This window comes from Pongo pygmaeus, chromosome 17 (assembly GCF_028885625.2).
Source record: "Pongo pygmaeus isolate AG05252 chromosome 17, NHGRI_mPonPyg2-v2.0_pri, whole genome shotgun sequence".
NCBI lineage: Eukaryota > Metazoa > Chordata > Mammalia > Primates > Hominidae > Pongo > Pongo pygmaeus.
In genome coordinates, this window is record NC_072390.2 from 35,360,729 (window position 1) to 35,386,464 (window position 25,736).

At 36.5% G+C, this 25,736-nt stretch overlaps 1 protein-coding gene across 2 annotated transcripts in view; it reads right to left on the minus strand.

Annotated features, from left to right (window-relative positions):
- Positions 1-25,736, minus strand: part of ROCK1 (Rho associated coiled-coil containing protein kinase 1) — a 166,351-nt gene that overhangs the window by 51,264 nt on the left and 89,351 nt on the right. The window contains exons 11-16 of one of the 2 annotated variants that reach the window (XM_054460337.2): positions 23,986-24,046; positions 20,531-20,616; positions 15,789-15,837; positions 7,612-7,747; positions 6,232-6,323; positions 5,882-6,128 (exon numbers count right to left, since the gene is read on the minus strand). In XM_054460337.2, coding sequence (XP_054316312.1) covers positions 5,882-6,128; positions 6,232-6,323; positions 7,612-7,747; positions 15,789-15,837; positions 20,531-20,616; positions 23,986-24,046 — 671 coding nt within the window. Of the gene's footprint in view, positions 1-5,881; positions 6,129-6,231; positions 6,324-7,611; positions 7,748-15,788; positions 15,838-20,530; positions 20,620-23,985; positions 24,047-25,736 lie in introns of both variants that reach the window. The other variant, XM_054460335.2, reaches the window with a different exon arrangement.

Below are 25,736 nucleotides of genomic sequence, written 5' to 3' on the forward strand. Positions count from 1 at the left end.
TCATACCCGGCTAATTTTTGTATGTTTAGTAGAGACATGGTTTTGCCACGTTGCCTAGGCTGGACTCAAACTCCTGAGCTTAAGTGATCCGCCCAATGCAGCCTCCCAAAGTGCTGGGATTACAGGTGTGAGCTACTGCACCTGGCTGCCAATTGATTTTCAACAAAGATGCCAAGACCATTTACACAGGAAAGAATAGTTTCTTCAACAAATGTTGCTGGGACAACTGGATATCAGATGCTCAACATCATCAGTCATTAGGGACAATGAAAATCAAAACAAACAGCAATGGGACAACCACCACATACCCACTAGAGTAACTAACTGAAAAAAAGGAAAATACCAAGTGTTGGCAGGGATATGGAGAAACTGGAATCCTGTACATTGCTGACAGGAATGTAAAATGGAGCAGCCATTGCAGAAAACAGTTTGGAAATTACTCCAAAGTTACACATAGAATTAGGAGAAGACTCAGAAATTCCACTCCTAAATATACACCCCCAAATAATTAAAAGCAGGTACTCCAACAAATACTTGTACACAAATGTTGAAGCAGTGCTATTTACAATAGCCAAAAGGTGGAATCAATCCACAGTAATATTCTGTTATATGTATATCATCAACAGATGAATGGCTAAGCAAAATGTGGTAAATACATATAACAGAATATTACTCAGCCACAAATGAATGAACTACTGACACATGCTACAATATGGATGAACCTGTAAAACATTATGCTAAGTGAAAGAAGCCTGACACAAAAGGTCACATATTCTATGATGCCATTTATATGAAATATCCAGAACAGGTAAATTCAGAGACAGAAAGGAAATTGGTGGTTGCCAGGAGATAGTGGAGGGGGAAATAGGGAGGGGCAGCTTAATGGATCCTATTTTGTAGTTTCAAAATGAAATGTTTTGGAACCACATAGAGGCGGTATTTGTGAACATTTTGAATGTAGTAAATGCTGTTGAATTGTATATTTTTAAATGGTTAACTTTTTGTTACAAGAATTTCACCTTAATTTAAAAATACAGACAGCAAAAGCTGTTAGAAATACAAGGGAGGCTGCCAGGCATGGTGGCTCACGCCTGTAATCCCAGTACTTTGGGAGGCTGAGGCAGGCAGATCACGAGGTCAAGAGATCAAGACATCCTGGACAACATGGTGAAATCCCGTCCCTACTAAAAATACAAAAATTAGCTGGGCATGGTGGTGCGCGCCTGTAGTCCCAGCTACTTGGGAGGCTGAGGCAGAAGAATCACTTGAACCTGGGAGGCGGAGGTTGCAATGAGCCGAGATCATGCCACTGCACTCTAGCCTGGGTGACAGAGTGAGGCTCCGTCTCAAAAAAAGAAATACATGGGAGGCTATGAGAAAAAACCCACAATGATAGTGAAAACTTTTAAAACACATTTTAAAATTTGACAGAACAAAGAGACAAAGAATAAATGCAATCTTAGAAAACTGATGGATTACATTAGAAAATTGATCAACTTTTCACCCAAAAAGATGTTTCATACAAAAACTGACAATTTTCAAATGCCCATGTAACAGTGAAATGTAAAAATCATTTATAAACTAAGCCAGAAAAAAAATCATTAAAAGTAGAAATCCCAAAGTAGAAATCTTTTAATAGTTCCTGATCACAATAAATAAGAAGTTAATTACAAAAAAAAAATTGTTTCCTACCTCTGTCCATTAAAATGACCTACAAACATTAACCAACCCAACAGTAGTGAGTACCCATAGAATTCAGGTTATAGACCCTGAATGTCATATGCTACAAAAGGAAGTGGAATTCCTAGGCAAATGGGTGATTCCAGGTCTGGGACAAAAAATAATTCTGAAAAATCTATGCATATCAAAAAGTAAGGATGCTATCCAAAACTACTAGGGTAGTGTCTAAACTTAAAGAATTCCTACTAAACTTCAAGTGAGCATCATTAAGAATAATGCAAAGGGCTAACATATATTAAATATATTAAAATTCATGAGTTCATAAATATATTTTAAAAATTCACTAATCATCTTTGGAGGATGCCTGGGAAATAACTCACTGTTCCAAAAACTGACAAAGAATTAAGTATTTAACCTGACTTTCTTTTATAAGCTGTACCTCAAAATAACTACCATATAATTGATGAGGAAATGTTTATCTCTAGAGTAGTATTCCAATTAACAAATGAAGGAGGAAGGATAAAAATAGATGATCACCACTGCGAATTCCTAAAGAAACAAAGGACCTAGGCAATGATCATCAATGGCTACTAACACCACAAAAAGATACAGCCAGACTTTATGTTTTTTCGTTTGTTTGTTGTTGTTTTTGAGACACCGTCTTGCTCTGTTGCCCAGGCTGAAGTACAGTGGCACAATTTCAGCTCACTGCAACCTCCATCTCCTGGGCTCAAGCAATCCTCCACCTGAGCCTCCTAAGTAGCTAGGACTACAGGTGCGTGCCACCATTCCTGGCTAATTTTTGTATTTTTTGTAGAGATGGGGTTTCGTCATGTTGTTCAGGCTGGTCTCAAACTCCTGGGCTCAAGAGATCCACCCACCTCAGCCTCCCAAAGTGTTGGTTTTACAGGTGTGAGCCACTGCACCCAGCCCAGGTTTTATGTTTATGTGTCTCCTGGTACCTAAATACTACTTACAAGTATTCTTGACAAAGTCCTACCCTAAGTAGATCACATCTCTAGATCTAACGTCTAGTTTAAAGTACTACCGCGGGCAGAGCAACATGCTAAATGATACCAGCAGATGAAATCAGTTAAATTCTGAACGGGAGCCACTCACAGGATAACAAAAAACATGGTTTCTTTAACCAAAAACAACAGCAAAAAGAGATTACAAAGAACACAAAAGAGAGGAGGAAAATACAGATTAAAATAAACTTAAGGGACATATTAATGAAATGCAATGTCCAAACTTTGGATCCGAATGCAAGCAAAATAAATGCAATAATAACAAATTATGAGACTACTAGAGGAACTTAAGCACTAATTAGATATTTTATAATATTACATAACTGTCACCTATTTTCTACCTTTGATAATGGCATTGTAGTTATGTTTGTCTTTTTAAAAAAGAGTCCCTATCTTTAAGATAATGAAATACTTACAAATTAGGATGTATTTACAAAAGGACAATGTGGTGCCTGATATGTGCTGCAAAATAATTCAGTGTCAGAGGATTGGGAAGGGGAGGTGGAGGTACAAAACGAAACATGGCTGGCTACCAAATGAAGATTTCTGAAGCTTAATGATGAGTACACAAGAGGTCACTATAGTACAGGTTAGGCATCCTTAATTGGAAAAATCCAAAAATCCAAAATACTCCAAATTCTGAAACTTTTTGAGCACTGACGTGACATTCAAGGGTTTCAGATTTGGGATACTCAACTGGTAAGTATACATAATGGAAATATTCTCACAAACCACCCAAAATCCAAAATCTGAAGCACTTCTGGTTCCAAGCAAACAATTAAAAAAACAAAAAAAGACTTTTAAAAATGGTTAATTTAAAAAAATTTATTTTTGCCTTTCAATCTGAAGAATCAGAGATAAACTTACTAGATGAAAGCTTATCAATTCAGTTAAAATTTCAATCCTCCATAACATTTTGATCACTTTCATTAAGCCTCTATAGCCTGAACTTTTGGAAACTTTCCCTGTTATCAATTGCAGCCTTATTGTTGCACTAGTCCAGGTAATGGCAAACATCAGGGCTGCAGCCTGTTTCTGTACAGACATCAAGCTAAGAATGGTTTTTATACTTTAAACGGTTATAAAAAGTAAAAAATAAAAAAGACTATGCAACAGAGATCATATATGGAGGACATTCCATTAATGAGTAACAATCAAGACTCTGCCAGAAGCCGATCATCCCAAACTAAATTTATACTTGAGAGACCTGAAAGTTCTTAAAGACCAGAAAAGAGTAATATAAGCATTGTGATTTTTTTAAAAACCCACAATGCACTTTTATATGTATGTTGAAACTCACATAAGTTGTGTGCATTATTTTAGTGTATGTGAGCTTTTATTCACATTTAAGTTCCAAACTAAACACTGAAAAAGAATAAACTAACAATAAATCATGCTATAAATTTTCCTTAACTTTTACTGATATCTAAAAAATAGATTCAGTTAAAAACCACTGTTGATAGTACATGGATGATCTCTGCCTCTGAAGCAAGGAGCTTGAAGCTCAGTCAAACACAGATTACAAACTTATAAGAATTTTAGAATTGGAAGGATTTATAGAGGTAACCTATTCTTATCTCCTTGGTTTACAGATAAAGAAGGGAGATGAAGAGACTTTCAAACAGCTAATAAGCTGTATAAAAAGGCCTAGGAAAACAATTTACGGAAGTCTGAGACTTTCTTGGTTACTTTCTTAGTTATACTCAGATCTATTTTAAGCCTGGTCCCTGAGAAATATGATTGCACAACACTCCTCAGCTAAGAACCAACAGGAGATTGTATTTTCTGTTTCCTTAGTCACAAAAACTGACCCTGACCTCTCTCCACTGAATTACAGCTAATCATCAAGCCCCAAGGGACCTGAAACTATGTTCCCATCTCTAACTAAGGTTAAAATGAACTCCTCCCTCCAATTTTTTCCTGAGAGATCTGGCAACTTCCATGCATATTTGTTTTGATTAGGTAGTATGGATGCTGCTGCTAACAGGAATAGAAAATAGAAAAATATGTGAGTAGGTAAAGCCAGGAATCTTTTTGAAAACAAACTGAATTTTATTACTATTTAAAAACTGTTCATTTATTCATTGTTAGTTATACTCCATCTTCTGCCTCTTAGATTCACAAAGACTGTCAATATCTCCAGTTCAAACATTCCCAAGTATCTAACTTTTAATGTGTAATGGGATTCTATTTCTGCAATTGAGTTTCTATTATTACCAACAATGCATGAGGAATTTCTAGGTTTTAATAGTGATAATCCTCTTTGCCTGGATTAGTCTCACTTTGAGTAAAACCTTTATGAATGAGACAAGTTTTTAAATGAAGCTTTTGGTTAATTTATCTGTAAAACTGAAAAATATCCACATTACCTACCCGGCAGGAGTACCTGTGAGGGTGAAGAAATTACAATGTGATACAAATGTGGGCATTATCCTAAAGGAGAAAGAATGCTGGCCTGGTGTGGTGTCTCACACCCGTAATGCCAGCACTTTGGGAGGTCGGGGTGGGCAGATCGCTTGAGCTCAGGAGTTTGAGACCAGCCTGGGCAAAATGGTGAAACCCCGCCTCTACAAAAAATGCAAAAATTAGCTGGGCATGGTGGCATGCACCTGTAGTCCCAGCTACTCAGGAGGTTGAGGTGGGAGAATTGCTTGACCTCAGGAGTTCAAGGCTGCAGTGAGCTGTGATCATGCCGCTGCACTCCAGCCTGGGCAACAGAGCAAGTTCCTGTCTCAAAAAAACGTAAACAATAAAAAAGAATGCAACCATTTCTGGTGTCACCAAAGTCATTTTCTTTATGAGGGTAATATGATCATAAATATATTAACTTAGACTTAAAAATGGTCAAGATGGTAAATTTTATGTTATATATTTTTAACAATTAAAAATAAAAATTATAAAATATTCCTTCCATTGATAGATGAGTGGATGAACAAAATGTGATATACACATACCATGGAATATTACTGAGCCCTAAAAAGGAAGGAAAATCTGACACACACAACATGGATAAATCTTGAAGACACTGTGCTAAGTGAAAAAAGCCAGACGCAAAAGGACAAACACTGTATGATTCCACTTAAATCCCACTGAACTGTATATATAAAAATGGTTAAAATGTTATAATAAATTTCATGTTATGCATATTTTACCACAATAAGAAAAAATATTACCTTGAAGGTCTCCAATCATCTCAGAATCATGACCTCTGTCTCTTCGTTCAGCTTCTAATATAGCTTGCAGCTGGTAATAATCTTTGTCTGTTTGTGACTTAGAATTCTCTAAAATTCGATTTCTCTCTTGCAACTCTCTGTTCAGGGACTCTAACTGACTAATTGACTTGCTCATCTCTGTGTGACTCTTCCTCAATCTTACAGCTGTGTCCGATTCTGTCCTAAGTAAGTCATTGGCTTCTTCTAGCTATTTAAAAAGAAAGCAAAAAAAATAGGTTTCTGACCAAAGTACGATATAATTTAATTATCTATAATTTTTTAAAAAAAGGAACCTCATTTGAAACACTTACCTGCTTTTGTAACTGGGACAGCTTCTCATTAGCAAGCTGTGAATTCTGACTGACTTTCTTTAAGTCTTCCAACTGATCCTTTAATGTAGAAACTAGAAAATGAGAGAATAATATATAGAAATTACAACATTTTCATAGGGGAAACATATAAATCCTTTTTTAAAAAAAGACATTTAGTCTTAGGCCATAATAGTCAGCTACATTAGGTCCACTCGCAAAGCCAAATTCCAATTTGGAAGTACTTGCATTTTAAATTCATTAAAAAGTAGAACATTATTTCATAATACAGAGTGCAAAAACAGATTTCTTCTCACTGTTGTAAATCTCAAACTCCTTTATTCCCTTTATAAGATCACTCTGTTAGTGTAATTATAAAGCCAGTTTTAATATTATTTATTTTTCCATAGTTCAATTGCTTGATAATTCAGTATCTTAATAAAAATACAATATTTAAAAGGTACCAAATGGTAGATAGTATAGAATAAGTTTTCCTTTCTCCATTTAGTAATTTTTGCCCCTTCTGAGTCTCCCTTAACTGGCTCTCCTCCCTAATACATATTTAAGCATATATAGACAAGTACTCTTGTTTTAAACACAAGCAATCTGTACTTTGTTTTTGTCACTTAAAGATCTATCTTAGAGATTGTTTTATAACTGTATTTAAGGAGATGATTTATTATTTTTTATAAGCCACATAGTATTCTACCATATAGACGTACTAAAATTTATTACAGCATTGATTACCTTTATGTTTCATTATATGTATTACATTATGTTTCATATACAGCATTGACTGCATTTTTTTTTTTGTCATTTTAAACAATGCTACAATGAATAGCCTTGTGTATATATCAGTTTGCAGTATGAGTATGTACGTGAAATAACTTATGGAAGTGAAATCACTGCATCAATGGGTGTAGAAAGGTATTTTAAATATATTTGTAACACAGGCATTAAAACACAAGAAATTCTGGTTTAGAAGTTCTTAGGCGCAGCTGCTTGTTAGAAGTACCTAGAGGGCTTATAAAAAATAATGATACTCAGGCCACATATCTAGACCAATTAAATTAGAATCACTGGGATTTAGGCATCAGTACTCTTTAAAGCTTCCCAGGAGATTCCAGTATGCACACCATGATGACAATCACTACTCTAGTTAAATGCTACTTACTATTTACTTTAATATGTAATTTAATTAATATTTAATTTAATTTAATTAATAATTTAATATGTTACAAATTTAACTTGAGATCTGGGTTATTTAGCTTATAAAGTGTCTTAGGATTGTAGCTTCACGTATGTATCATGGACACTAAATTAAAGACAACCTCATGACAGTGTTAGAAATTCTATCATTTTTCAAAAGTAGTGACAATTTACCTTCATTTTCTACATTTCTTCTCTTCTCATTTTCCTGTTCAGCTTTTCTTTGGTACTCATTAATTCTATGCTGTAGCAACATTTTCTCCTTCTCAATCTGAGACACTGTAGATTCTAGATTTCTTCTTTGATTTCCCTGGAATTATAATGATAAAAGTTACCACTGTGATTACTACTCTCGTCATTCATTCAAGGGAGTATTTTGTTCTTAAAAACAAAAAACAAGAAAAAAAAAAAAAGACAAACACTTAAGATGAATGTTCTGTTTCAAAAGCAAATAGTATCTCCTAATATAACTTTCTAAGTAGCTTGCCTTTTAAGAAGGCAGTGAGAATCTGCTTATTTGAACTTAATAGGTAAAATTTTCAGAGACTTCTGGCTCCAAGAATTTAAAATACAACCCTGTGAATCTTTTCAGACTGAAAGCCACTCTCTAAGTTTAAGACAATCATATTGTATTACCAATATTTTGGTTTGTTAACAATCCCAAATTTAAGGTATGAAACATGAAAGGATCATCTGATAATTAAGTGATGAAAAGCTCAAACATTACCAGATGGTACAGAATGTGCAGTGAGTTCACCATTTCCTCAATGTCTCCCTTAATCCTATCTCTGTCAACAACAACTTGCTTATCTTTCTAAAATGTTCTAGGTATCTACCCACCAATGTGTATTAAAAAACAATCAAGGAAATTCTTTTTTTTTTTTTTTTTTGAGACAGAGTCTGGCTCTGTCGCCCAGGCTGGAGTGCAGTGGCACTATCTCGGCTCACTGCAAGCTCCGCCTCCCGGGTTCATGCCATTCTCCTGCCTCAGCCTCCCGAGTAGCTGGGACTACAGGTGCCTACCACCATACCCGGCTAATTTTTTGTACTTTTTAGTAGAGACGGGGTCTCGATCTCCTGACCTCATGATCCACCTGCCTCGGCCTCCCAAAGTGCTGGGATTACAGGCGTGAGCCACCGTGCCTGGCAGGAAATTCTTATTTTAGAAAAAGAAACTACTGGAGACAGGAGGATTAAAATACCAAATTTTTTTTTCTTTTCTTTTTTTTTTTTGAGACAGATTCTCACTCTGTTGCCCAGGCTGGAGTGCAGTGGTGCAATCTCGGCTCACTGCAACCTCTGCCTCCAGGGTTCAAGCGATTCTCGTGCCTCTGCCTCCTAAGTAGCTGGGACTACAGGGACGCACCACTGTGTCCAGCTAATTTTTCTATTTTTGGTAGAGACGGGTTTTGCTATGTTGGCCAGGCTGGTCTTGTACTCTTGACCTCAGGTGATCCGCCTGCCTCAGCCTCCCAAAGTACTGGGATTACAGGCATGAGCCACCGTGCCCAGACTAAAATACCCAAATTTTCACAACTTAAAAATGTACCTTTCTGAGTTACCACTATCAGTAAATCTTGTTTTTGATGCTTCATTTTTTAAGACTCCACATTAGGAAACCTGTTTTATAGTGTTTCTGGGCTTTCTCATCTTTAAGCAAAAATTGGACATAAATCATTCAAGGTCTTTCTGATTCTAAGAGTTTATCATTCTAACTTTTAGTTAATTTTTAGATAATTATACATTCAAAGAAAGTTGCAAAGATAGTACAGAGAGTTCCCAAGTGTCCTTCCACTCAGCTTCCCCCAGTAGTTACATTATATATAACAATAGCACAATAACAAAATCAGAAAATTCTCACTGGTATAAGGAGTGTATGATTCTCTCATTTTATCACATATGTAGGTTCGTGTAAGTACCACCACAATGAAGATACAGAACTGGTCATCACAACAATTTCTTTCCAGTCACTAGTTATAGCCACACCCATCTCCGTCCTCCCACCACCCATACTCCTGGCAACTAATGGTTCTCCATTTCTATAATTTTGTCTTTTTGAGAACGTTATATAAATGGAACCATGCAATACATGACTTTTTGAGACAGGCTTTTTTTTTTTTTTTTTTTGTATTTTTAGTAGAGATGGGGTTTCACCATGTTGGCCAGGATGGTCTCGATTTCCTGATCTCGTGATCCGCCCGCCTCATCCTCCCAAAGTGCTGGGATTACAGGCATGAGCCACCGCGCCTGGCCAAGACAGGTTTTTTTTTTTAAACTCAACATAAAGCCCTCAAAATCCATCTCTGTATTGTATGTATCTACAGTTTATTCCTTCTTGTGGCTGAGTATTCCATGGTACAAATGTACCAAAGTTTGTTCAACCATTCACCTACTGTAGGACATTTTGATTGTTTTCAGTTTTTGGCTATTACAAATAGAGCTGTTATAAACATTAGTGTACAGGTTTTTGTGAGAATATACATTTTCATTTTTCTGGAATAAATGCCCAAGAATACAATTGCTAGGTCACATATTAGGCACATGTTTAGTTTTTCAGGAACACAGCCAATTGGTTTTCCAGAATGTCTGTACCATTTTATATCCCCATCTACAATGTCCAAGTGATCTAGTTTCTCCATATCCTTGCCAGTTTGCTATTGACATAATTTCAAAACTTACTTTTTTCATGGTTATGGAGTAATATTTCATGGCAGTTTTAATTTGCACTTCCCAAATGACTAATTATGTGAACCTCTTTTCATGTTTATTTTCATCCACGTATCTAAAGTTTAAAAAGTATGGATTCACTTTCCTTAACACTTATATAGAGCTACTGAAATTACCTATTTCATACTGTATGAGTTGTGATAGTTTGTTTTTTGAGAAGTTAGTCCCTTTCATCTAAATGTCTTAATTGTGTTTAGAACTGTTCATAGTATTTCCTTATGATTCTTTTCATACCTATATGGTCTATAGTATATGCTCTATTTCATTCCTCACACTGGTAATCTGTGTCCTCTCTTTTTTCCTTTATCAGTCTTGCTAGAGGTTTGTTAATTTTGTTGATCTTTTCACACAGCTTTTTGTTTCACTGATTTTCTCTATTGTTTTTCTGCTTTTAACTACATTGTTCTCTGCTCCTATCGTTACTTGTCCTTCCTTTTGCTTGCTTTGGGTTTATTTCACTCTTCTTATTCTAGTTTCCAGAAGTGGGAGTTTAAATTATTGATTTTAGACTTTTCCTCTTTTCTAAGGTAAGCATTTAGTGCTATAAATTAACCTTCATCACTATGTTAATAGCATCTCACAAATTTTGATGATGTATTTTCACTTCATTGTTCAAATATTTTGTAAAGATGAAGAGCCGTAACAGTTTTATGAGACATAATTAACATTCCAATGTATTTTTTTCACTGAGACTTCTTCTTTGACCTCTGGATTATTTAGAAGTTTGTTGTTTGCTTCCCATGTGTTTGCAGATTTTTCTGTTATTTATTCTCATCTGTACATTTTGGTCAGGAAACTCTGTATGATTTCAGTGCTTTCAAACGTGTTTGTTTTATAGCTTGGGACGTGGTCTACCTTGGTGTGTGTTCCTTAAGCACTTGAAAAGAAGGTATATTGTGCTGTTAAGCAGAGGGTTCTGTAAATGTTGAACAAATTCCGACAGCTGACAGTGTGGTTGAGTTCTCCTATGTTTGGTGATTCTTACGGGTGCTGAAGTCTCCAACAATAATTATGGATTGGTCTATTTCTCCTTTCAGTCTTATCAACTTTTGCTTCACATATTTTGTAGCTCTGTTGTTTGGTGTAGAGTTAGGATTTTTATTTATTTTTGGTGGATTAACTCTTATCATTATGTAATATTCCTCTATGCTCATGGTAATTTTCTTTGCTCTGAAGTCTACTTTAATTGGTATTAACATTGCCAATATGCTTTCTTTTTAATATTTGTATGTTATCTCTTCACATCTTCTGATGTTCAACTTGCCTATACTGTTATATTTGAAGAGTTTCTGACAGATACATAAATGGGGGATTTAAAAAAATCTACGCCTACCACCTCTTTTGATTGGTATTCCATTTAATATCCATTTAATGTCATTATTGGTAGTATGTTAGGGTTAAGTCTGCCATTTTTGTTTTTTTGTTTGATCTCTGTTATTTCTACATTTTCTTTCCTGTCTTTCTGTGGGTTACCTGAACATTATTTTAGCATTCCTTTTGATTTACCTATGGTGTTTCGGAATGTATCTCCTTGTAAGGCCTTTTCAGTGGCTACCCTAGATATTACATTGTATATGCATAGCTTAATATATAGTACACTCCACTGGTACTGGTATCTTACCAGTTTGAGTAAAGTATAAACATCTTCCCTTTCTTTTTTTAATTTTTATCTTATTTATTTTTGAGAAAGGGTCTCACTCTGTCACCCAGGCGGAGTACAGTGGTATGCTTATGGCTCACTGCAGCCTCAACTTCTTGGACTCAAGTGATCCTCCCACCTCTGTCTCCCTAGTAGCTGGGACTACAGGCATGCACTACCACACCTGGCTAATTTTTGTATTTTTTTGTAGAGATAGGGTTTCGCCTTGTTGCTCAGGCTGGTCTTGAACTCCTGGGCTCAAGCAATCCGCCGGCCTTGGCCTCCCAAAGTGCTGGGATTACAGACATGAGCCACCACACTCGACCTAAAAACTTTTCTTTATGTCCCATTACTCTCTGTTTATAATGTCTAAAATATTTTTTCTCATACACAGAGAATCATATTAGACAATATAATTTCTGCTTCAATTTGCCTATTATAAAAAATCAAGAGGAGAAAAAAATGTATTTACCCATCTTTTACTCTTTCTTTATTCCTGGTGATTCAAAATTCCTCCTTTTTCTTTTGGAGACAGAGTCTTGCTGTGTCACCCAGGCTGGAGTGCAGTGGTGCGCTTGGCTCACTCCAACCTCCACCTTCCAGGTTCAAGCAATTCTCTAGCCTCAGCCTCCTGAGTAGCTAGGATTACAAGTATGCGCTACCACACTTGGCTAATTTTTTTTGTATTTTTAGTAAAGATGGGGTTTTGCCATGTTGGCCAGGCTGGTCTTAAACCTCTGGCGTCAAGTGATCTGCTCGCCTCAGCCTCCCAAAGTGTTGGGATTACAGGTGTGAGCCACCCTACCTGGCCAAGATTCCTTCTTTTTCATTTCCCTTCTGTTTAGAGAATTTTCTTTTGCAATTCCTTTAGGGAAGATGTGCTGGTGACACATCATCTTAGTTTTTCCTCATCTGAGAATGTTGTCATTTTCTTTTTCATTTGAGAAGGATGTTTTAATTGAACTCAGAATTCTGGGTTGATAGGTTTGTTTTTTTAGCACCTGAAAAAGTCATGCCACTTCCTCCTGGCCTTCATGGTTTCTGATAAGAAATCAGCTGTCATTTATACTGTTCTTTCCTTTCTAGGTAAGCTGTATCCTGTATTTAAGATTTCTTTTTTGTCATTAATTTTCAGAAATCTGACTATTGTGTCTTGGTGTGGATATCTTTGGGTTTACACTTTTTGTGGTTTGCTAAGCTTCTTGGTAGTTCATGTCTTTTGTTTGTCAGTTCAGGTCTTTTGTCAAATTTGTTGAATTTTCTGTCATCATTTCTTCCCACCCCCTTTCTCCTCTCCTTTAGTAATTCGAGTGACACAAATGTTAGAACTTTATTGTTATAGTTCTACAGGTTGTCACTTTTTTTCCGATCATTTTCTCTCTGTTGTTCAGACTGGATAATTTCTATTTTTCTTTGTTGAAGGTCTCTGATTCGTTCCTCTGCATTGTTCACTCTGCTGCTGACACCATCTATTGAGACTTTTATTTCAGTTATTATAATTTTTGGTTGGCTCTACTTTATATTGTCTATGTCTTTCTGAGACTATTTTTTTGCTTGTTTGTATGTTTATAGTTGCTCACTGAAACATATTTATGATGATTCCTTTAAATACTTGTCAGATAATTCTAACATCTGTGTCATCTCAGCATTGGTATTAGTTTATTATTGTTTCTCATTCCAGTTAAAATTTTCCTAGTTCTGATTATGATGAGTAGTTTGCTATTCAAACCTGGACATTATCTTACAACATTCTGGATCTTATTTAAAATCTCTTTTAGAAGGTCTCCTCTGACACTGTTCTGGTGAAACTAAGGGGGTGCTGCCTCTTTTCTGCCAGGTGGAGTTTGCAGAAGTCCAGGTTTTCTACTCAGCCTCTACTGACACCTCAGGTAGGGAGGGGAGCAGATCCTCATCACTGCTGGGTGGAAGCAGGATTTCTGGCACTCTACCAGGCCTCCATTGAGTGCACCATGGCTGCTCCTTATGTGGCCCCCACAGATAACACTGCACTGTGGAGGGGAGCTTGTTATTTTCAGTGGAAAGTTCTGACTCCCTACCATGCCTCTTCGATACCAACCCAGAAGGCAGTGGGAGGGGCACCCCCTTACTGCCAGCTGGAAGTGTAAGTGTAGATTCCCCATATGGTCACTGCTATGCTGTCTGGGGAGAGAAAGAAGGTTTGTTACTGCCCACAGGAGATGAAAATTCCTTTACTGGACCTTCTCTGGCACTATTCTAACTGGAAGTTGGGGTGTGCTACTGCATAGCGGAGATGGAAATCTAGACTTGTCACTCAGTCTTTGCTGTTAAGAATGGGGCTACCGTTGGCCGGGCCGGTGGCTCATGCCTGTAATCCCAGCACTTTGGGAGGCCGAGGCGGGCGGATCACGAGGTCAGGAGATTGGGACCATCCTGGCTAACACGGTGAAACCCCATCTCTACTAAAAAAATATATAAAAAATGAGCCAGGCGTGGTGGCGGGTGCCTATAGTCTCAGCTACTCGGGAGGCTGAGGCAGGAGAATGGCGTGAACCCGGGAGGCGGAGCTTGCAGTGAGCCGAGATCATGCCACTGCACTCCAGCCTGGGCAAAAGAGCAAGACTCTGTCTCAAAAAAAAAAAAAAAAAAAAAAAAAAGAATGGGGCTACCGTTTTTCTGTGGTGTTTGGCTGAAAAGAGCAGTGATAGTGTTAAGTTTTCTGACTTGCTAGCCTGCTCCTTTTTTGGTCTTTAGGCTAAGGAAATTAGCTTTTTTTTGGAGCTTTGTCTGCGACTGTTGATATTTCGAGGTTGCTGGCTTCTCCGGCACCCTGTCTAGGATACATGCAGCAAAAAGAAAACCCTGAAGACTCATTCATGTGTTGTTTCTCAGGACACAAGTAACCCAGGTTGGTCTGCCTTCCTTCCACCTTTCAAAATCTTTTCATGTTTGTTTTATGTTTAATGTTTAGGGTTTTTAGCTGTACTTACTGGGCGGAATACGGAAAAGGTACTCTTACTCCATCTTTCTAGAAGTGAGACTATTTCAATTTCATACCTCAAATTTCCCTCTCTACTTCTAATTTGGAAAAATGAATAACTTAAATCTAGCACATTTGAATTTTATCTGTGTTTTAAAAGTTAAATATAAGTGGAAGATATGCAAAAAAGGACTTCTTAAACATTCAGAGTCAAACATATACTGCTAAGGTTAAGTACAAAGGCAAGTTAGTAAATGCTATGTAAATCTTCATAGATATCCAAAGCTACCCATGAAAGAAAGCAAGCCATTGACAGATATCATTCTATAAGGGAAGAAAAAATTAACACAGCATAAAAACTATCTGAGATTAAACCTAAAAAAGGAAAAAGTAAGTAATGTATTAGGAGAAGACGACAGAGAGTGTATTTCTTTTCATGGGACTCATAGACACAGTAGAAATATACTTAGAAGCTGACTAAGAGGAATGGAAATGTATTACATATTTGCAAACAAACATCTGAATTATGAATGCTTGTTATTGTTTCTCTGATAATAAAAAAATTTTGACAGGTAACCATGGAAAAGATGAACATTCTAAAATCAATATATTTTCCATTTGATTACATGAGATTATGCCAGTGTTAATCTTTTAAAAATATTTTAAACGTATTTCTCTCTTTTCCTTATTTGTCTGTCTCTTTCTGACATAGTTTGAGATTCAATTTCTGATCACTTGCTTCTCTGGCTCCTTTCCCACATTTCAACCATCGAGAACCACTGAACTGAAATTTACGTACTAAAATTAATACGGCTGTAGAATACAATTGTACAAAGGAAACTAAACTATAATCTAATCTGTACCACTTGAAACTGCAGTTCCAAGGTGAGGCTTTCATCACAATTCTCTGGCTCTGTTTTGTGTTTCAAACTACAGAGTTCAAATACAATTTTCTCAGGAAACGAAACAATTTGAAAGAGGGAAAAATCTTAAAAAGGAAACTTCTGATTAGAAAACAAAAAGTACCTCTTCATCCAATTCTTTCATTATCTTGTCTAGTTTTATGTTTGAGGTTCTGTAAAAACAAAAGCAATACAGATTAGAAATATACATATTTCCTATTGCCCAGGGTTAAACACTAACATTCCTTACTTTTCCACTTAACTAGAGTTTTGTATCCTTTTTTGGTGCCATGGATCTCTTTGGCAGTCAAGTGAAGCCTATGGCCTTTTTTCAAAATATTTTTTGAAGCACAAAAATTATATATGATTAAAAGAAAACAATTAGGCTGGGTGCAGTGGCTCATGCCTGTAATCCCAGCACTTTGGGAGGCTGAGGCGGCTGGATCATCTGAAGTCAGGAGTTCGAGACCAGCTTGGCCAATATGGTGAAACCCTGTCTCTACTAAAAATTAAAAAAAAAAAATTAGCGAGGCATGGTGGCGGGCGCCTGTAATCCCAGCTATTTGGGAGGCCAAGGCAGGAGAATCACTTGAACCTGGGAGGTGGAGGTTGCAGTGAGCCGAGGTCATGCTACTGCACTCCAGCCTGGGTGATAGAGTGAGACTCCATCTCAAAAAAAAAAAAGAAGCCAATTATATTGAAACACAGTAATAAACTTTTTAAAAATATGTGTAATTCAGTAGTATATATGCTTCCTTATTAATATATTAAATCACAAGATCTAGTGGCAGTAATTTCAAAGTATTGATGAGCATAAATGATATTTAGAGATAGCTGTAACAACTGTAATAAGAAAACATCTATAATTTCTGTTGGTAATAAAAATTAACAACTGCTGCTAATAACTGAATTGCTGCCTATGCTCAGAATTGAAACAAGTGCTAAAATTAAGTTATAAGTTAGAGAAAACATTCACCTTTTCTCATCCAAATTTAAGGACTTCAAATTTCATCCATGGACTCTTTGGGGGAGGTCTATAGATTTCAGGTTAAGGATCCCTAAACTCCGTCATGCAATACTTGCCACTACTCAAAAATTTGCCATTTATCGTTTAATACAGGATAAAGTAAATGAAGAGAAAGGTAGCATATATCAAATCAGTTAAGGCACCATTTGGCAACACTCAAAGTGTATTATCTTCATTACCATTTGCTTTCTTTGGTTCAAAATGTAATTCTGAGCTTCAAAACCTATATATACAACATTTTCACATGAATGCCTCATTAAATACCTCACTCGGCATCTCCAAAATGGAACTTACTGCCTCTGTTCCACACTCCCACCCCAATACCAATTTGCTTCTCTTCTAGAGTCCCTAAGTAAATGACAACACCTAGGAATCATCCTTGACTCATCCTCCCTCACTCCCATTTAGTTGAATAACGTGCCAAGTTCTGCTAATTAAGCAGGAACTTCTTTTGAAACAGCAAATTTAATATATATATTTTTTACTTACTAGTTTAATGACTTTTGATGTTTTTCCATTACACTTAAAATAAATTCCAAATTTCTTAGTCCCCCCCCCCACAAAAAAAAAAAAGAGAAAAAAAAGAATTCTCCCCAATCTAGACCTTGCCATCCTCCCCATTCTCATCTCAGGCTTTTCCTTCCCTCGCATCTTACTGGCCAGTCAAGGTGTCTTACCTCACGGCCTTCACAGATACTCACCTCCTGGACCCTAACACTTCCTTCCACTCTTCTCCTAATAATTTCTATTGACTCTTCTGATTTTAGCTTTCTCTGATCTCTGACAAAACAGTACAGGCATCTCCTGATGTATTCCTGATATTCCTGTATAATTTTATTCTCTCCCCAATTAACACATACCACACTTCTTTTACTTTTTTTTTTGAGACGGAGTCTCACTCTGTTGCCCAGGCTGGAGTGCAGTGGCACGATCTCAGCTCACTGCAAGCTCCGTTTCCCAGGTTCACGCCATTCTCCTGCCTCAGCCTCCTGAGTAGCTGGGACTACAGGCGCCTGCCACCACGCCCAGCTAATTTTTTGTATTTTTAGTAGAGACGGGGTTTCACCTTGTTAGCCAGGATGGTCTTGATCTCCTGGCCTTTTGATCCGCCCACCTCGGCCTCCCAAAGTGCTGGGATTACAGGCGTGAGCCACCGCGCCCGGCCTACCACACTTCTTGATAATTACTTATTTGTTTTTCTTGCTAAATTACAAGCTCCTTGTGGAGAGGGGCCATGTCTTGATTTATTCAGTACTATATTGTTGACAAGCACATTATATGACACTTTAACTGAAATTTTTATTGAATAAACGAATGTAACTAAAATGATTTGAATGCAGAGAATCTGATTTAAAGAAATGCAAGTGGCTGGGCGTGGTGGCTCACACCTGTAATCCCAGCACTTTGGGAGGCCGAGGTGGGCGGATCAAAAGGCCAGGAGATCGAGACCATCCTGGTTAACACGGTGAAACCCCGTCTCTACTAAAGAATTCAAAAAATTAGCCGGGCGTGGTGGTGGGCGCCTGTAGTTCCAGCTACTCAGGAGGCTGAGGCAGGAGAATACCATGAACCCGGGAGGTGGAGCTTGCAGTGAGCTGAGATCACAGCACTGCACTCCAGCCCGGGTGACAGAGTGAGACTCTATCTCAAAAAAAATAAAAATAAAAAAAATAAAATAAATAAAATAAAGAAATGCAAGTAAATATCACTCCACAATCCCTAGCACTAGGTTTTTATTTTAAAAACTATTTACCAATTCAATACATAATTTTTAAAAGTTTCATCTCAATTTTATTTCCTTGAGGTGATACACTTTCATATGATTATTAGCCAATTCAGCCATTCTTATTACTTCCTCAAACTGATCCCTACTCACCACTACTACCAGTTTGTCACTTGTTTTTAATATTGTTTAAAATTTTTTGGGGGCCAGGCACGGTGGCTCACGCCTGTAATCCCAACACTTTGGGAGGCCGAGGTGGGTGGATCACCTGAGGTCAGGAGTTCGAGACCAGCCTGGCCAACATGGTGAGATCCTGTCTCTACTAAAAATACCAAAACTAGCCGGGCGTGGTGGCAGGTGCCTGTAATCCCAGCTACTCAGGGGACTGAGGCAGGAGAACCACTTGAACCCGGGAGGCAGAGGTTGCAGTGAGCCGAGATCACGCCATCACACTCCAGCCTGGGGGACAAGAGTGAGACTTCATCTCAAAAAAAAAAAAAAATTCGGATGTAGAGACTTCTCAACATTTATATACTGTTTATCTACCCAGTTCTTCCCCTTATTTACATATTTTGTATTTAGAAATTCTTTCCAAATCCTGGGGTCAGTTAATTATTTGCTTACATTCAAATACCTTTTTAAAAGAAATTTGTATTATACACTTAACCATAGAAACTATCAGGAATGGTTAAAAGTGAGAATTTTACCTGTTTTGTACCAAACCCCCCACCTGCTCTGTCACAAAATTACCAGTGTTCCCAATTCTATTTGTTGAATACTTTTCGTGTTACCTTTGCATTTCATTTATTCAATACTATTCACTAAAAACATAAATAATTATAAAAAATTATTGCTTATAATTGATAAGTAATTCAGTATTACGCTAGGTAATTTAAATTAATCTTGAGCATAACTCAAAGATATTTTTTCTGTCAGTCTAATGACAATAACATGCTGAATTAGACCCACAGAAAAAAATACTCTTGAGTTACTGCTCTAGTGAATCACAGTGGAAATTAGAATGGCCACATCAAAAATTTAGTATATTTTAATCTTCAACATTTTACATTTCAAAAAGCACCTGATTTAATGTAAACTAATTTCTCCTTCATTTATTTTTCTTTTTGAGACAGAGTCTTGCTCTGTCACCCAGGCTGGAGTGCAATGGTGTGATCTCGGCTCACTGCAACCTCTCCCTCCCAGGTTCAAGCAATTCTCCTGCCTCAGCCTCCCAAGCAGCAGGGACTACAGGTGCACACCACCGTGCCCAGCTAATTTTTTGTATTTTCAGTAGAGATGCGGTTTCGCCACATTGGCCTGGCTGGTCTTGAACTCCTGCCCTCAAGTGATCCACCATGCCCATCCTAATTTGCCCTTTTAGTTAGCTAATTATGTAAGGAGAAAAAAGCAGTAAGTCAGGCAACTAAATGAACCAGCATTACAGTTTTTTAAGAATACAGACTGTTGGCCGGGCGCGGTGGCTCACGCCTGTAATCCCAGCACTTTTGGAGGCCGAGGTGGGCAGATCACAAGGTCAGGAGATCAAGACCACCCTGGCTAACATGGTGAAACCCCGTCTCTACTAAAAATACAAAAAAAAAAATTAGCCAGGCATGGTGGCGGGTGCCTGTAGTCCCAGCTACTCGGGAGGCTGAGGCAGGAGAACGGCGTGAACCCAGGAGGCGGAGCTTGCAGTGAGCCAAGATCATACCACTGCACTCCAGCCTGGAAGACAGAGCGAGACTCCATCTTAAAAAAAAAAAAAAAAAAAAAAAAAAAGAATACTGCTTTGCTGATGATTGTAATGAAAACACAGTTGGAACATATTACAAAGCACACAATATATTATTTTCATGAATTAAAAAAAAAAAAAAAAAGAATACAGACTGCCAGGAACAAATGTACTTTAAATATTCTGAGGAAAATACATCTATAACTAAGCCAACATAAATACAACTTCTCAATTCTAGCCGAGACACATCATGAATGTATTATCAGTAGTAATCTTTACATTCTCATTTTCTATCTACTTTCAGATGTTTACAGGGTATAAGCTTTCAAATAAGTATTTGGTATATAAAACTTTTAATATGAAAAACTTAAAGTATATTCTCACCTGCACTTCTGCTCCATTTCATCTTTTAACTGCATTTCATTATGCAACTGTTCTTCCAGCTTATAGATTGTTTTTTGCAAACTTTCCTGCTTTAATTTAAAACAAAAACAAAAACTCATTCTACTAAGAATATTTAGACATTTAAAATATCAAGTCTATGTTAATATTTTAAACCTTTTTGGAAAATAATTTAGTTTAACCTTACCTCTATCTCAATTTTTTTATTATTAACTTAACAAGCACTTTCTTAACATCTACGAAACGTTAGGCCATTAGAAATACAAAAATTAAAAAGATTTGGTTCCTGTTCTCATGAAGTAAATAGTTACATAGTGAGGCAAAGTTAAATTGGAAGAGAAAAAAGAACATACAATGTCCCAAAGACATATGCACAAAATATTACAATAGACTGTGGTAAATAATAAAAAAATTATCTACAGACTGTTCCAAAGGACAGAAAAGGTCACTTCTAACTCTGCCAAGAATATATAATTCTTGAGTTGAGGCCTAAAAGATAAGAAGAACTGATAATCTGATAAAGCAAAGAAGGTGGCACAAGGAAGGCATTTTAGCTAGAATGAACAATGAGCCCAAAAGTAGAAAGGCAGAAGAAAATACGATACATTTGGGAAATGGAAAGAAATCAAGTACTATAGCAGAGCACAGAATGTAATAGGAAAGACAACTCACATTAAGCCTAAGAAGGTAATGATCCTTGTATGCACAAATTGGAGTTGGGGACTTTAACCCATAAGCATTTTAAATGAGAAATGACATAATACTGGCACCTCAGAAACATCACTACAATAATAAGGTGAATGAACAGCTTAGAGGGCAGTGAAGTTCTAAGAAGAGCAACCAGTTAAAAAGCTATCAAAACAGTTCAGACAAGAGAATATGGATCTGATAAAAGGCAGAGGCTACAGGAATGAAGAGGAAGTAATGGATAAAGGTATCAATTGGAAAGCACAATGTATGACCAAACCGACTGAAAGTTAGAATAGATATAATACCATTATGAAAGACAGCCAACACACTGCTAGGGAGGGAATGGGGACAGGAAAACAGTGAGTTTAGCTCTGGCCTAGTTTGATACACCTGAGAAGTATACAAAAGAGAGAGAAAGATTCAGGACTGGAGCTCAGACAAGCAAGCTGGACATGAATGAGATTACCTACAGAGAAAGAGCAGAGAGCCAAGATCAGAACTTTGGGAAATGTTTAATAATTGAAAGTGAGCAGAGGAGGAAGATCCTGAAAAGAGGATTGAAAAATAAATAAAATTCAAAAATATGGGAGGTAAAAAAGAAGGAAACAATGGGAACATAGAAGAGTTAGAAATGTTTGAAGTTCCAAAGAAGTAGAAAGTAGTCAGTGTCAAATACAGCAAAGAAAAATAAGATATGGGCTGAAAATCATCCATTGTATTTGGCAATTGCAAAGTTGTTCAATAGCATCTCTACTAAAAGGTTTTCAAGGAAAATTAAATTAGTTGATTTTGTACTTAGTTCTAGGTTAAAATAATTAGCATATCCCCCCGATATTATTAGAGCAAAAGATAAAGGTAGCAACCACTGATAAACTTATGGTAATCACCACTGAACAAAATCAGCCCAAAGAAAACATGAATCCTTTGAATATTTTTGAAGGCCGAAGGCACTTCTAACTCTACAGTCAAGTAACACAGTGAGAGCTGACTTACAGCAACTCCTTATTATTACGTAGGTCAAAGATTTTTGAGCCCTTGTTAGCAATACATAACTTGCCAAGCAGCTTTACTGGGATTAAAATTTAAGAGAAAGATGAACTTAACAGCAAATGGGTACTCATATAGTTCCTTCACCTTTTTCTCATTTTCCCTTTTCACCACATGTTCTCTTATATTTAACAGTCAATGTATCAAGGAGAAAGAAAAGAATCATTATCAGCTTTTTAAAAATGGCTGCTACCTCTTCCTCTCCTCTGTTAAAAATATGTAGGCTTGCAATGTCTCTGTGCCCCCCCACCCCCAAAAAATGTAGGCTATAGTAGACAAAAAGTTCAAAGAATGCTCTAGGAATGGACAGATTACTCTGGATATTTTTCAGAAAATTCCTGTTAACCCAAAAGGACCTTCTGAAATGTAAGCAAGTAAGATTTCGTTTTACCTCTGTCTCAGAACATGAGCTATATAAACAACAGAAAGAACTCAACTAAAATGTATTTTCTAGAGTAATTTACTTCTCAGTGGACAAATTAAGATGATGCTGACTATACTGGTTATTCTCCATTTCCCCCATTCCCCTCTAACCTTGAAAATTCATCCTCTGCTCTTCTTTGCCTTAAAATCTACAGAGTGCATTGCCTGTATTACTCTGTAGCCCTATGATTTTAAGGTTGGTTTCAACCCACAGGAGACACCAGCAGAAATCTGAAGGTAAAAAAAAGAAATATTCATTCTCCCTACACCCTTTGTGCTTTACTGTGGTTCTCGCAATGTTCTACGTTTTATATTCCTCTTCTATGACGTCAGGCTTTCTCTGAGCTACGATAAGGTTTCCTCTCTTTGCTCCTTCAGTACAGGGCAATGGCTTCCCACTCTTGTTCATACAGGGGTGCTTTAGTACCCTTTATTGTTTCCCTCTACTGATGTTCACAGCATGTTAATCATCTCTTCATTAAACTCTTCATTTAATAAATGCAAAAATATGGTGCGTGTGTGTATATATGTGTGTGTGTATATATATGTATGCAATGGAATATTACTCAGCCTTAAACATGAAGGAAATTTTAATACATACTACAACATGGATGAACCTTGAAGACATTATGCTACATGAAATAAGCCAGTCACATATGAATAAATATTGTATGATTCCATTCATATGAGGTACCTAGAATAGGCAAATTCATTGAGACAGAAAGTAGAATAGTGGTTACCAGGAGCTGGGGGGAGGGTGAAACGAGGAGTTACTGTTTAATTGGTATAGATTTTTAGTTTGGGATGATGAAAAGGTTCTAGAGATGGATAGCAGTGATGGCTGCACAACTACGTGAAGGTGCTTAATGCCACTGAACTGCAAACTTAAAAATGATTAAAACAGTAAATTTCATGTAATGTATATTTACCATACACACAAAACTCTGTTTAAATATTTTGAACATGTAATCTGTTTGCCTGTCAAGACCCATAATGATACATTGATATATCATAGTTCCTGATTCCAAAGATTAAAAAAGATGACCACCGTCAATCTGTGTAACAATTTAGTTTACTAACTGCCTCCAAATATATTATTCCATTTGATATTTGAGCAAAAAATCAGACTGAAAAGGAGACGGGAGAAAGAAGGGCCATAAAAATCTAAGTTCAGCTAACCACAGCTTCACAAACAATATATAAATTTACTATCATACACACAAATATCCACAGAACAGTTTTAAAAACAATTTTCTTAATATTAAGAAAATACCTACCAAGCTTTTATCTGCATTGGAGCTAGTTCTGTTATCATTAGGATTTGCTGAAGATAAGTATCTGAGGGAAAGAAAAGTTTAAAAAGAAAACAAAACAAAAAACTCTGTAATATCCCATAACAACCAATAATAAATACTACATGCCTATTTTATGTTCAGTGTTATAGTAACTTTGTTTTTAAAAATTAAGTACAGGTTCATAATTTTTATGAACATAATTCAGAAATGATACATATATTAAATGAAACAGTTAGGTCTAAAAATAGTAGCAGCCTATAAACATACGACTTAATATTCCTGCAGCAAAACATAAGAATATTCATACCAAGTAAGATAAATAAAAACCATAGTCTCAAGTTAGTTCAGATTAGGCTTTCTGGTCATGAGAGCAGGTTATGACAGGTTTTTCCACCAAACAAATAACTTAAAAACATTCAGTTTTCAGAGCTTTTTGTATATAAGAATTGGAGGTAAGAAACTGCTGACTTCTGCAGACATATGCATAACCATCTTTCCTGCACCCAACTATCCTTCAGCAAAGCATAATATTGCCTCTTCGGGTCAAAAAAGTTTTTGCCTAAGTGGGTGAAATAACAGAACCAAAGTTTAGGTGATGCTGCTAATCTTTCGGGACTCCCAGCCTTGCAGAGTGAGTTCTTTAAATTCAGGGTAAAGTTAGAATTGTATATAAATAAAGCTATTAGTGAACTAATTTAGAGGTCCTTTTTAGATGTCTCACAAGATTCTCAAACAATCTAAATAGATCACATATGTAAACAATTTTCTAAGCTACCAAATATTATATAAAGGTAAGGTACTAGTGCCGCCAGTGTTGCTACTACCGCCACCGTGCTACAACTACCATAATCACTACTTCTACCATCACCACCACTACAGTCAGCACCCTGATTAACCAGTAGAGCTATTGCAAAAGGAGATTAAATGGTTACAGTATACTTCATAGCTACTGGAGGCATGTGTTAACACACCAGATATTAATAATGTTCCAAAAGAACAGTTTAAGTAAATTTTAAAAATCAGTGAATAATAGAAGATAATCAAGTATCCATAAAGTATCAATAAACATACACAGTATAATGGTACTATAAAAGAAACAGCTAGAAATATGCCACTTCCTAGGTTTTCCTTGAAAAATTATTCAGATCAAATGGAGACTCCAATATCTTTAAGACAATAACAGGGGCTGTGTAGCAACTTTATAGAGGAAAAGTCCCCTATAACAAATGACAAATTCTAGGTGTAGTGCAATTTAATTCCATTGACTATTAAGCATCTCAGAAATTCAATGTGAGATTCTGCTTATGTAATATAAATAAGGCATATAGCAATGCCAGTGGAATCTAAATTAGATGAGACTGTTTCATCTCTAAGATATTTTCTAAACTTAACATGTTATGTGACTGAGACTGACATTTTAGTCTTCTGCAAAATTAGTAATATAAGCTTGAATGTAGCGAAGGAAATGTAAGGATATCCCTTGTATACACCCATTAATTCTTCCACCTTCTGTCTTTTTTCTATCAAGGTACGTTTGCATATTATATCGGTGCTTTTACATAAAATCTGGTCATTTAGGTAACTTTTTACGAAACGAGAGTTACTATATTAGGAATATAGCTTAAGGCTATTTTAAAAATCATGTTTAATTCAGCTATAATTAAGCAACAATGATTTCTGCCCTTGGTATTAAAAGTATATCTGGATTTCAGGGATAAGAATTTCAGAGGTTT